At 34.7% G+C, this 13,026-nt stretch overlaps 1 protein-coding gene across 3 annotated transcripts in view; it reads left to right on the top strand.

The window, feature by feature from the left end:
- PARD3B (par-3 family cell polarity regulator beta) overlaps positions 1-13,026 on the top strand; it is a 1,914,565-nt gene that overhangs the window by 872,609 nt on the left and 1,028,930 nt on the right. For all 3 annotated transcript variants that reach the window (XM_053698659.1, XM_053698658.1, XM_053698660.1), the window contains exon 12: positions 394-564. In XM_053698659.1, coding sequence (XP_053554634.1) covers positions 394-564 — 171 coding nt within the window. The remainder of the gene's footprint in view (positions 1-393; positions 565-13,026) is intronic.

The following is a 13,026-nucleotide window of genomic DNA, read 5'->3' as shown; positions in this document are numbered from 1 at the left end:
AAAACATTAAATGTAAAAGTTTGCAATCACATGTTATGTACACTTCATTATCAATAAATGGATACAGTGGTTAAACAGTTGTCATATATCACCAGAAGCATGCACTCCTTAAGCATTAAAAAAGCCAATCTTTCTTCCAAAATTATTAAAAATGATTAATATACATAGAGGGGGTGATAATCTAGTGTTATCACTTTATTTCAAGTGTAGCATAGTAAATATCAATAGCAAATAATACGCTACAGGTCACCTGGTGTTCTATAACCATTTTGTAGTCCTCATTATTGCTTTATCAGCCTTTGCCTTGCAAACTGAGGATATTTATTCTGTATATACATGACATCCTGTGTTTTGCTTACCAATTTTTGCTCAGTCAAGGAATTTGTTTTATAGGATGGCCGTCTGAGAGTAAATGACCAGCTCCTTGCAGTCAATGGAGAAAGTTTGATTGGAAAAACAAATCGTGTAGCCATGGAAACTCTCCGCCGGTCAATGTCTATGGAGGGGAATATCCGTGGCATGATCCAGTTAGTGATCCTGCGTAGACTGGACAGACAGACAGAGGTAAATTATCATTTTGGCTGAAATTCTCTTTTCTTCATGGTAGTTCTTGTTGCATAATTTTCTTTACAAATATATTCTATAGAGATATTTGTAAGATACTTATGAATACAGTAATACTGATTTTGTAACCAATTACAAATAAAAGCCCATGAACAGACAAATATTGTAGTTTCTTTTTAGAAAGAGCACAACAGATTTGGTTTTTATTTGACTTTTTTTGAATATTTAATGGTAGCTGTTCTGCAATTAGATTCCCCTCACTACATTAATAATGCAACAAATAAACATACCAAGCACAGGTATGGTATAAAGAACAAGAATGATCTTGTTTGGGAAAACAATGCCTATTTTATTATCTATTCAGATTATAACACTCCAGAATTAAAATAATATGTAAAGGAGGGACCAATATACTTTTAGCATGTTTGGACATCCTGTAGCTATATTTATGGGTATTAATGAGGCAACATTGCCAATATGTTGGTATGAGATATTACAACCTTCAGACCAGAGGGCAAGTGACTTTCAAGTTAATGATCGTTAGTGTCTCTTAGGGAATGTCACCCCTAATCGACAATTGTTGGATTCTTGCCAAACATAACCATCATATCTTTGTATCATTAAGCTAAATTTAGCTCAAGGGATGAAATATCACCTCTGTTTATCTCCTAACCAAGATCATACTGAAATGTTTATTGGTTGTCAGCAACAATGTAGACCTTCAGCCATCAACACTGAACTTCATTAGGGACCATCTGATATCTCTGAACAGTTTCTGCTGATTTTGTATTCTCTATTTAGACTATAATTTGTAGTCCCTTAAATATGGTATTATAATGAGTTTTGTGTTCTCCTATTAATCAATGATTTATGGTACTGGCCATTGTGGTTACACCTAATATCAGTTCTATATAAGTTAAGATTGGGGGACAAAATTGAGAGATTTATTCACAGGCATTGCAATTCATATTTTTCTATAAATTAAAAGCTTTATTTTGTATTGAGATAAACTACGGCTAATATTATGCAAAAAACATGATAGATGGGTGTGATAAACCAGTGCACGCTTTACTAGCCACACATAGGTATGAGAGAATGATAAATATGAGATATAGATTTAATAGCATTAGATGGAACCGATCTATTCATTTATTGCTAGGAATGATTTATCTGCTTAAGAGTTGCACTGATGGCTATGGTCATAAGTGGTGCTCTGAAGCAAACAACCACAGTTCTTGAAAGTAAGAAACATAGCATTCTATATTACCTCTATATGTATTTATATTATGTAGATTCAGTTAACTGTGTATATATTAGTTGGCTGCATATACTTTGATGCATGGTTGGGAATTCAATATATAAATCAGTTATCTAATGTTCATCACAGGGCTCCATTTATCAATATTTTTTTAAATACGACTTTCAGTTCTCCTATCAGTTTTCCTCAGCTCTCCTTTCAAGAGGCGCACATGTTCGCCAATATTTATCATAAAACCGGTAGTATTTTAACGCCAATTTTCAAAGTCAAGATGCGGCGGATTAATGATAAATCTCGCCATCAGTATTACATATGCGCCTTAATTATCATTAGAAATACTCCCAAATTCACTTGTTTTTTGTATATAAAATTGTCTTACTTTATTTTTTCATTTAAATACAATTGTTTAAACTACCCTTGACCGTGTATTACAATCTTTAAATACAAAACTATTGTAATTTTAATGTAATAAAATAAAAAATAATTATTTTGTTTTAAAATTATTAAAAAAACATGTAACCTAATACATGTAATCTAATCAATAAATGCATTTTTTTAATCATGTGTAAGAAAGCTTTATATTTTTTTACACATGCTACAATAATAATAATACAAAGAACAGTTTTAAACAATAATACCCTTATCTACTTCCACACCCCCTGCAGAATTTTTGACTCCTATAGATATTCAAAAATGTCACTGATGACATGTCTTACATTGATGTAATATTGTTAGCTTTAGACTGATAAGCTAGAAAATTAAGAAATATTCCATCATAGAAAAATAGGAAAACGGCTGCACACTACAGGTAGAGGCAGCAAGAACAGAAATCCTTACGAGTTTCGTGCCTGTACTTGGCACTTAGTCATAGTAATACTTTCTGTAATACATACCCTCCATTTAAAGGGGCAGTATCCAATCATGGAGTGAATATAAAAAGCATACACATGTGAAGAATATAAAAACATACATAATACAACTGTTTAAACGTGGAATTTCGGAGAGAGAATGCACAAATATGAAGAGGGTTAACATCAAAGGAACTAAATATATATATATATATATATATATATATATAATGTAAAATATAAAAAACAAAAGGTCTAATGAAATCTAAGCTAATAAAACAATAATAGCATAGATAATAATACATAAGGGTTAACGCTTACAAGTATTAGGTCACAATGGAATATGGTTAACCCACTGTGAACAATAACGACATAGGCTAAGTATAAAAATTGACTGTATTACATTTGTTATAAAAAACATAAATTATGCTTAGCTGATAATTTCTTTCATGTAATTGGCAAGAGTCCATGAGCTAGTGACGTATGGGATATACAATCCTACCAGGAGGGCAAGGTTTCCCAAACCTCAAAATGCCTATAAATACTCCCCCACCACACCCACAATGAATTTTTACAAACTTTGCCTTTTATGGAGGTGGTGAAGTAAGTTTGTGCTAGAATTCTACCTTGATATGCGCTTCTCAGCAGGCTGAAGCCCGGTTCCTCTCAGAGTACAGTGAATGACAGAGGGATGTGAAGGGAGTATTACCTATTGAATACAATGGTCATCCTAACGGGGATCTATTTCATAGGTTCTCTGTTATCGGTCGTAGAGATTCATCTCCTACCTCCCTTTTCAGATTGACGATATACTCTTATATACCATTACCTCTACTGATTCTCGTTTCAGTACTGGTTTGGCTATCTACTTTATGTAGATGAGTGTCTTTTGGTAAGTATGTTTTCTTTTATTTATGACACTCTCAGCTATGGTTTGGCACTTTATATGTAAAGTTCTAAATATATGTTTTATACTTATATTTGCCATGATTCAGGTTAATCAGTATATTTCCTTTTTACAGACTGTCAGTTTCATTTTGGGAAATGCATATTAATAAATTTTTTCTTACCTGAAAATTTTTCAATTGTCTATTTCTAAATTGTGGGCTTTAGGCTCGCAGGAGCGCAAAATGCTATAATTTATTGCGTCATTTTTGGTGCAAGACTTTTTTGGCACGAGAATTAAGTTTGTTGATGTAATGACGTCATTTCCGGCGTCTTATTTGGCGCCGAGAGTTTTCACGTAGTTGCGTTATCTATGACGCTCGTATTTGTTGCAGGTTTTTTTTTTGGTGCCAAAAAATATTTTGTCAATTGTGGGCGTCATACTTGGCGCCAGATTTTTTGACATTATTTAAGTCATTATTTCTTTTTGCTTCTGGTTTCCAGAGGCTTATTCTGTTGGCATTTTTTTTCCCATTCCTGAAACTGTCATATAAGGAAATTGATCATTTTGCTTTAGATGTTGTTTTTTCTATTTACATATTGCAAGATGTCTCAATCTGACCCTGTCTCAGAATCTACTTCTGGAATGCTGCTGCCTGATGTCGGTTCTACCAAAGCTAAGTGCATTTGTTGTAAACTTGTGGTAAATATTCCTCCGGCTGTAGTTTGTGTTAGTTGTCATGATAAACTTTCAAAAGCAGACAATATTTCCATTAGTAGTAATCCATTACCTGTTGTTGTTCCTTCAACATCTAATGTTCAGGATATTCCTGTTAATGTGAGAGAATTTGTTTCTAATTCTATTTAGTAGGCCCTGTCTGTTATACCACCTTCTAATAAACGTAAAAGGTCTTTTAAAACTTCTCATAAATTCGATGAATTTTTAAATGACCAACAGCATTCTGATTTATCTATCTCTGATGAGGATCTATCTGGTTCAGAAGATTCTGCCTCAGATATTGACACTGACAAAACTTCATATTTATTTAAAATGGAGTATATTCATTCTTTATTAAAAGAGGTGTTGATTGCATTAGATATGGAGGAGACTAGTCCTCTTGATATTAAAACCAGTAAACGTTTAAATTCAGTTTTTAAACCTCATGTAGTTATTCCAGAGGTTTTTCCAGTTCCTGATGCTATTTCAGATGTAATTTCTAGGGAATGGAATAGTCTGGGTACTTCATTTACTCCTTCTTCAAGGTTTAAGAAATTGTACCCTTTGCTGACTGATAGATTGGAGTTTTGGGATCAGGATCTCAAATCATTAAATTTGAAGGTATGGAGATTGAACGCTTAGTGCTTAGTCATAGAGGTTTCTCTGACTCAGTGATTAATACTATGTTGCAGGCTTGCAAATCTGTGTCTAGAAAGATTTATTACCGAGTTTGGAAGACTTACATTTCATGGTGTTCTCATAAATTATCTTGGCATTCTTTTAGAATTCCTAGAATTTTACAGTTTCTTCAGGATGGTTTGGATAAAGGTTTGTCTGCAAGTTCTTTGAAAGGACAAATCTCTGCTCTTTCTGTTCTGTTTCACAGAAAAAATGCTAATCTTCCTGACATTCATTGTTTTGTACAGGCTTTGGTTCGTATCAAACCTGTCATTAAGCCAATTTCTCCTTGGAGTCTTAATTTGGTTTTGAGGGCTTTACAGGCTCCTCCGTTTGAGCCTATGCATTCTCTGTACATTAAATTACTTTCTTGGAAAGTATTGTTTTTTTCTCTTGTAAAGGTGTATCCAGTCCACGGGTTCATCCATTACTTGTGGGATATTCTCCTTCCCAACAGGAAGCTGCAAGAGGACACCCACAGCAGAGCTGTCTATATAGCTCCTCCCCTAACTGCCACCCCCAGTCATTCTCTTGCAGCTCTCGACAAGAAAGGAAGTATCAAGAGAGATGTGGTACTTAGTGTAGTTTTTACCTTCAATCAAAAGTTTGTTATTTTTAAACGGTACCGGCGTTGTACTGTTTAACTCTCAGGCAGAAATTGGAAGAAGAATTCTGCCTGGAGATTTGATGATCTTAGCGGTTTGTAACTAAGGTACATTGCTGTTCTCACACATAACTGAAGAGTATGGAAAGAAAACTTCAGTTGGGGGGACGGTCTGCAGATTGCCTGCTTTGAGGTATGTTCAGTATATTTTTTTCTAGAGAGATGATAAGGTCTAGAAAATGCTGACAGTGCCTGGTATATTTGAGGTAAGCCTGATACAGTGATTTAACAGCAACTGGGATCATGCTTTCAAAAAAGGGTAATATTCATGTTAATACTCATATTACTTAGTGTAAAAACGTTTGCATGTTTTATAGTAAAAACGTTTTTTCTCTGAGGGTGATAAATCTTTATTTGGGGCCTAGTTTTCCACATGGCTTGTTAGATCACGCCTAGGAGTACTTTTTTTTAAGGCCCTCTAACATTCAGTGCATGGTGGGAGGGGCCTATTTTCGCGCACTTTATGCGCAGTTGATATTCAGACTGAGACATCCAGCTTCCCTAAAGGAGTCCTCTGGCATCTAGGACCACTATAGAGGGTGTTTTTCCTGCAAAAATCGTGTTTAAGGGCAGTGTGTTTGACTGTGTTTTAACGTTTCCGTTTTTCTAATCCGTTTTGGGGCCTAAGGGGTTAATCATCCATTTGCAAATGGGTGCAATGCTGCTTTAGTCTCTTATACACACTGTAAAAATTTCGTAGAGTTTACTACTTTTTATCACTGTTTTGCAGTTTGAGTTAGTTTTTTTCTCTTAAAGGCACAGTACCGTTTTTATTTAATTGCTTTTTCACATTTATTAAAGTGTTTTCCAAGCATGCTGGTCTCATTACTAGTCTGTTAAACATATCTGACATAGAGGAAACTCCTTGTTCATTATGTTTAGAAGCCATTGTGGAACCCCATCTTAGAATGTGTGCCATATTCACTGACCTTTCTATTAGTTATAAAGACCATATTATGGGTTTTAAGGATTTATCACCAGAGGTTTCTCAGACTGACAAAAGGGAGGTTAAGCCACCTAGCTCTCCCAGTGTCAGAACCTATATCTCCCGCGCAGGTGACGCCAAGTACATCTGGTGCGTCCAATGAGTTTACCTTACAAGACATGGCGGCAGTTATGAATCATACCCTCACAGAGGTATTGTCCAAACTGCCAGGGTTACAAGGAAAGTGAGACAGCTCTGGGGCTAGAACAAATACAGAGCTTTCTGACACTTTAGTAGCTATGTCTGATATACCCTCACAATGTACAGAAGCTTCTATCTGTGGGTGACATTTCTGATTCAGGGAAGGCGTTACTTCAGTCTGATTCTGAGATGACAGCGTTTAAATTTAAGCTTTAAAAATAATAAATGCTTCTCTGGGAGTGATTGGATCAGGAAAAAGGGTACATTCAGATGCGGCACAAGGACCTGCATGACTTGTGATGTTGTGAGTCAGGATGAGATGTTCACAAGCTCTGTGACACAGGAAAGCTTTCACGTAGATTTGTATGCCAATTGCAGGACTGAATTTTTTGTGTACCTTCTGGAGTGCACCCTTTGTTCCCAACAATACGTTGGTCAAACGACTAGGGAGCCCAGATCCAGAGTCAGGGAGCATATTCGAGATACCAAAAACTTTAACAAAGGCTTAGCAGTAGCTACACACTTTTTAACCTAGTACATATGACCCGTAAGTCCCATATGATTGTAAAAGTTATAGATAAGGTTATTTCCCCAATAAGGAGTGGCAATACATTTAAACTATTACAAAAATGTGAGCTTTACTGGATATACAAATTGAGAACAATTACCCCCTTAGGCCTCAATAGAGAATGGGATATGTGCTATTTTGTGGATTAAATGGCAAACTTGCTTGTGGTTTTTAAAACTACCACAATATTAGTAGTCAATGACCGATGTCTACTTTTTGGCACAATTAGAATTGCACAGTGTTGCAGTATTATATTCTATGCCTCTATAAGTTTTATAAATGGTTCATAATACCATCATGTAACACTTTGTGTTTTGTATATGCTTATTCCTTTCGGAAACATATACATATTTTTATAATAAATGTAATAGTCAATTTTTATACGTAGCCTATGTCTATAATCTTCACAGTGGGTTAACCATATTCCATTGTGACTTAATACTTGTAAGTGTTACACCTTATGTATTATCTATGCTAATATTGTTTTATTAGCATAGATTTCATTGGAACTTTTGTTTCTTATATTTTACATTATATATATATATATATATATATATATATATAAATATCTATATATAAATATATATCTATATTTAGATCTTTTGATGTTAACCCTCTTAATATTTGTGCATTCTCTCTCCGAAATTTCACGTTTAAACAGTTGTATTATGTATGTTTTTATATTTTTCACATGTGTGTGCTTTTTATATTCACTCTCTGATTGAATACTGCCCCTTTTAACTGACTAAGTGCCAAGTATAGGCAAGAAACGTGTAAGGATTTGCTGCCTTTATGTACCTTGTTCTTATTGGTCTATATTAAAAGTTATTTTTTAACTTACTACCTGTAGTGTGCAGCCGTTTTCCTATTTTTCTGATTTGCTAATTTGCGGTGGAACCGTCCGCTTTCTGGCGTGCACCCCCTCAACTGTCACACACCATTGTTTCCCACGCACTTCCGGTGGCGTTTGCAGCCTTCGTGGGATCTGGAGCGGTCTTTATCGCGGGGAAATATTCCATCTTCTCTTACGAAAAAAGTAGAGTGAATTCAATGTTCTCCACAGTGGTTATGGAGAACTTTCATGGTCGTATTTGTAGGAGAATTTTAGGTTCTCCTAATGTGCGAAATTATGATAAATCTGAATTTCGCCGATTAGTGAGGTGTATTTCTACAAATCTGACCGAAAAAGCGCATTTTTAAGCTTTATTTGGCGCACATTTTCTGCGTACTCCTCCCCACTAATGGTTAATAGTAGCTGCTAAGGGTGACACTAAATTTAAAAACGCTTTACATCTCCTAGAATTTGTTGTGACTTTTAAGTTATCTATTTCCTTGTGAATTAATGTAAAGGGTGGAGCTGATATGCCATAGTAAGCAGAAATTCAATAAATCATGTTGATTTCACAGCACTAGCAATGCCATCATCTACCCAATCGAAGAACCTTGCTTATAGCCACCATATATGTTTCTGCATAAATCATGATTCGTCGTTTCCTCTTTACAAGCAGCTTTGATGCATTCTCTCTTCCGCATACAAATTGAGTCTTAGATTGAATCAGCCGTTTTTAAACAGAAATTAATTTTTATTTAGTGTGCTGGATGTTCAATTGTAATGCCATTTAAAAATGAGACTGGGCCTCATTCTCTCCCCCTAAAAAGATCTGTCTTTCTAATGCATAGCATCACTAGATGAATGGAATATCTTTAAACAATTCATTATCTTTTTATTGGTTTAGACACTAATGGAAGCTTCCATGACAGCTATGTTTTACAAGCTGAATACTTTAATTAGGCGAGTTGCTGATCAGTTGTTGGGATATTGATTGTGACATTTATCAAGGAACCTGAAATGCACATTTCTCCTTTTGTGTGTATTGTTTGTTCATTCACATATCCTCACAGTAGTTTATATCCTACAATAACTACATTTCACTACATGGTCCCTCCTACTATGCAATTTACATTCACTTTATAAAGTATAATTCATAAGGTACAGATAGTTACTTATCTTTCTGCCTCAAAGCTGTATTGGAAAATCAGCCCATTTCAACTGTTGTTTAATGAGGAATTCATGTATGTGCTTTACACCCTTTAATTTTCTTTGAGATATATATATATATATATATATATATATATTTATATACGTGCGTGTATGTATGTACATATATATATTTGTGTGTGTGTATATATATATATACTCATACAGTATATAGATATAAGATACAAAATTTGAGTACAACAGCGTATACTTGCTGGGCAAATCTCACTGCACCGGTTTGCCTATGATACCAGCAAATAATAGCAATGCACCCCACAAATAAAACAACAATATTTATAGGAATAATCAAAATTTCATATAAAAGTTATTTTCTATTCTGTTAATCCATATGTTCATAAATGTTACCTCATATAATCGAGGGTAAGGAGTGTAAGTAGGAACCCTGACGGAGGCTTGGCTATTCTTCACTTATTTCAGGATACTGTTAACCAAAGGACGTTTATTAACACTTCACTGCATTTATGAACATATGGATTAACAGTATAGAAAATAACTTTTATATGAAATTTTGTTTATTCCTATAAATATTGTTTTATTTGTGGGGTGCATTGCTATTATTTGCTGGTATTATAGACAAATCATTGCAGTGAGATTCGCCCAGCAAGTATACACTGTTGTACTCAAATTCTGTATCTTATATATATATATATATATATATATATATATATATATATATACATATATACTGTATGAGTATTAGGAAACATAATATCACAGAGGTTCTTAGTATTACCAATTCTAGTGCCCTCCATACTCTTCTTTTTCATTTGTTATTTAAGTATTGAGTATATTGTTTAGGGGCAATAGGCACTATACTCTTTAGGTAGTGGCAGCTGGTGGCAGTACTGAGTAGACTCTGGAAACTTTTACTTCTGTATTACTCATTATCCAGCACTTTTTTCTCCCTTTTAGTGTGAGTGTGTGTGTGTGTATGTGTGTGTGTTTGTGTGTATGTGTGTATATGTATATATATATATATATATATGTATATATTATATATATATACACACATACATATACTCACACTCACCGGCCACTTTATTAGGTACACCTGTTCAATTGCTTGGTAACACAAATTGCTAATCAGCCAATCGCATGGCAGCAACACCATGCACTCGTTAATGAAGTATACGTAAACGTCAATCTACCACATTGTAAGCATCTTGATAAAGGCCACTCAGGCTGAAACGCGTAGATTTGCTCACAAACTATTCGGGTGTAAGTACTTTAATAATCAGGAACAGGACAAGTTAATTGTTCACTTTGTATAGTACAAGTGTACCTCATATGCGTAATTCCTGTTGAAGTGCCCCTATTCACCCTTTAGTACACACCCTCTGGTCATTTGATCACTGATTCATCGACAGTGAGCTGAAGGGAGCTAGAATAGATCCATCTAGCCGTTGTGTTATCAAACAAAATTGATAACAGGAGTAGAGTGGAATAACATGCTCTAACATCAATTTAAGTTTAATTTTGACGTTTTCTGTCCCTTTAACACAGTTGACTAATCCTATGAATAAAATACTATTATTTCTTCAGTTGCCCAAACTATTTGTATTTATGACAGAAGCTTCACATAACCTGGTGATAACAACCCAATCATACCACAAAGGCTGTCAGAAATGTATTTTTGTACATGGCAGAAAGCAGTAAGTAAGCTTTAGGTAAAGCACATATTATTTGTTTATATATTAAACAAATGTTTGTTTTGTTTTACCTTCACATGTGCAGTTTCAATTTTGTTGGAAACTCTGTATTACTTATATCCACTGCCAGTAAATGCCTTTATCAACATTAAAAGTGCATTATTTTGGAAATTGCTGCAAAACAAATTAACCCCCACCCCATATTAGTTAAAAGTTTTATACTAGTTAAAAATGCATAACTGTTTTATATAGCTCTTAGCTTTATTTCCCCATCCCAAAGTCAGCTCTTAACCTACAGTCTGGTATTTCCCCACAGCAAACACTGTATTACCTCTTTAACCACTGTATTGTCACATGACTATTTTTAGTGCCCACCACCTACATAACTTCACCCCTAAGTGCTAATCTCACACACCATCAATGCCCCCATTCACAATTATTCCTTACCTACTCTTACCCACTCAAGGGAAACAACAATCCTCAACCAGTTTGTTAACCCTAGACCTGTACCCAAAATAAATACAAGCAAGTATAGGGGGCATCCTTCAGATAAAAATATATATATCAAAGCTAATCATACAATATATCATACAGGAAAAAAGTCTCTCTCAGTCCAAATTATGACAATGTGCATATAAAGTTCAAAAATCTTCAAGTACCCTAAGGATTATTTCAACCCAGGCTGCTCGTCACCAGGTGTTGGCCCACCTTATCCGTGATACATATCTGAAATAAAATTACACAAGGGTGCCACATGCATAGTACAGTCACAAAGAAAGTATTGCTATAATAAAATAGCACTCACAAGCTTTTAGCACCGCTAGGTGCTATTCACGCAGACTGGGACCTCTAACTCCCAGGCAACTGCACTTTACGTTACTGCATTAACCAAAGACACCCACACTTACGGTGGCAAGTCAAACCAGGAACTCATAGGTGCAGTTGATAATAAAAGATAATAAAAAGCAAGTAATACAATATAAAACTAATTATTTATTAAAAATCAACTACACATTTCTCAATCACATTTTCGCCCATTTCCTTAGGCTTAGCTCTTTATTTATTCTCAAAAGCCATATGAGAATAAACCATACATTTCAATAATTACCAGTGGTAGTGCCAAACTATATTTAGAGTCCATTTGAAAGATACACCCACCCTTACTCATCACTAATGGGCTTACAGTCATGCTTACTATGGGAAGCTCCTCCAAACGCCCACCAGTGGTACGGAGCTGATTCCTAGCTGATAAGAGGAGGGTTAAGTAAAACCTAGCAATGCCCACAACTAACAAGTAACCATGCTCGCCAGTGTGGTTAACAAATGATCATCATCATCATAACAATGTATGAATGTGATGTAAATCTTACACGTGTGTAAACTATGTGTCTATCAAAATTCCCTTCCATGAGTGAATAGTGATTGACTGTAATTACTACAAACAAAGTGTATATGTATCTAAACTCACCTAAAATTATACATTATAATAATCTAAACTATTGACAAAAAACTAAAAATCCTTCTAACCAAAAAAATAAATCTGTGCTCTTATTCATTCAAAGATGTGCTTGTTAAAGTTACAATGCTCTATAATAATATGTGTCCTTCACTACCAATGCATAATCATGAATTAAAGAAAACTCTTAAAAGTACTGGTTCATGACAGGAAACCTATATACTAAAAGGGACAAATATTTTAAGTTTTTTGGTTAGAAGGATTGTAAATCCCAGTCTGTGTGAATAATATCTGGCGGTACTCAATACTTGTGAGTGTTAACGTTTTATTATATTTACACTCTTTCTGACAGTGCTATGCCATGTGGCGCCCGTGTGCTACCTGTACCCAAAATTGTTTTCCACTGTAAATATTTATTTTGTTCTGTTTTTTCTTTATTGCTTCTGGAAACCAACTATACTCATCTTCTCTTAACCTCCACAAATATATGGCTTACTTGAGTATGTCTCTCAAGCATTTTTAGCTTTTTATAGCCACAGTCCTCTTTAGCACC

This window comes from Bombina bombina, chromosome 1, assembly GCF_027579735.1.
Source record: "Bombina bombina isolate aBomBom1 chromosome 1, aBomBom1.pri, whole genome shotgun sequence".
Classification (NCBI taxonomy): Eukaryota; Metazoa; Chordata; class Amphibia; order Anura; family Bombinatoridae; genus Bombina; species Bombina bombina.
This window is presented reverse-complemented; position numbering and strand designations above follow the sequence as displayed.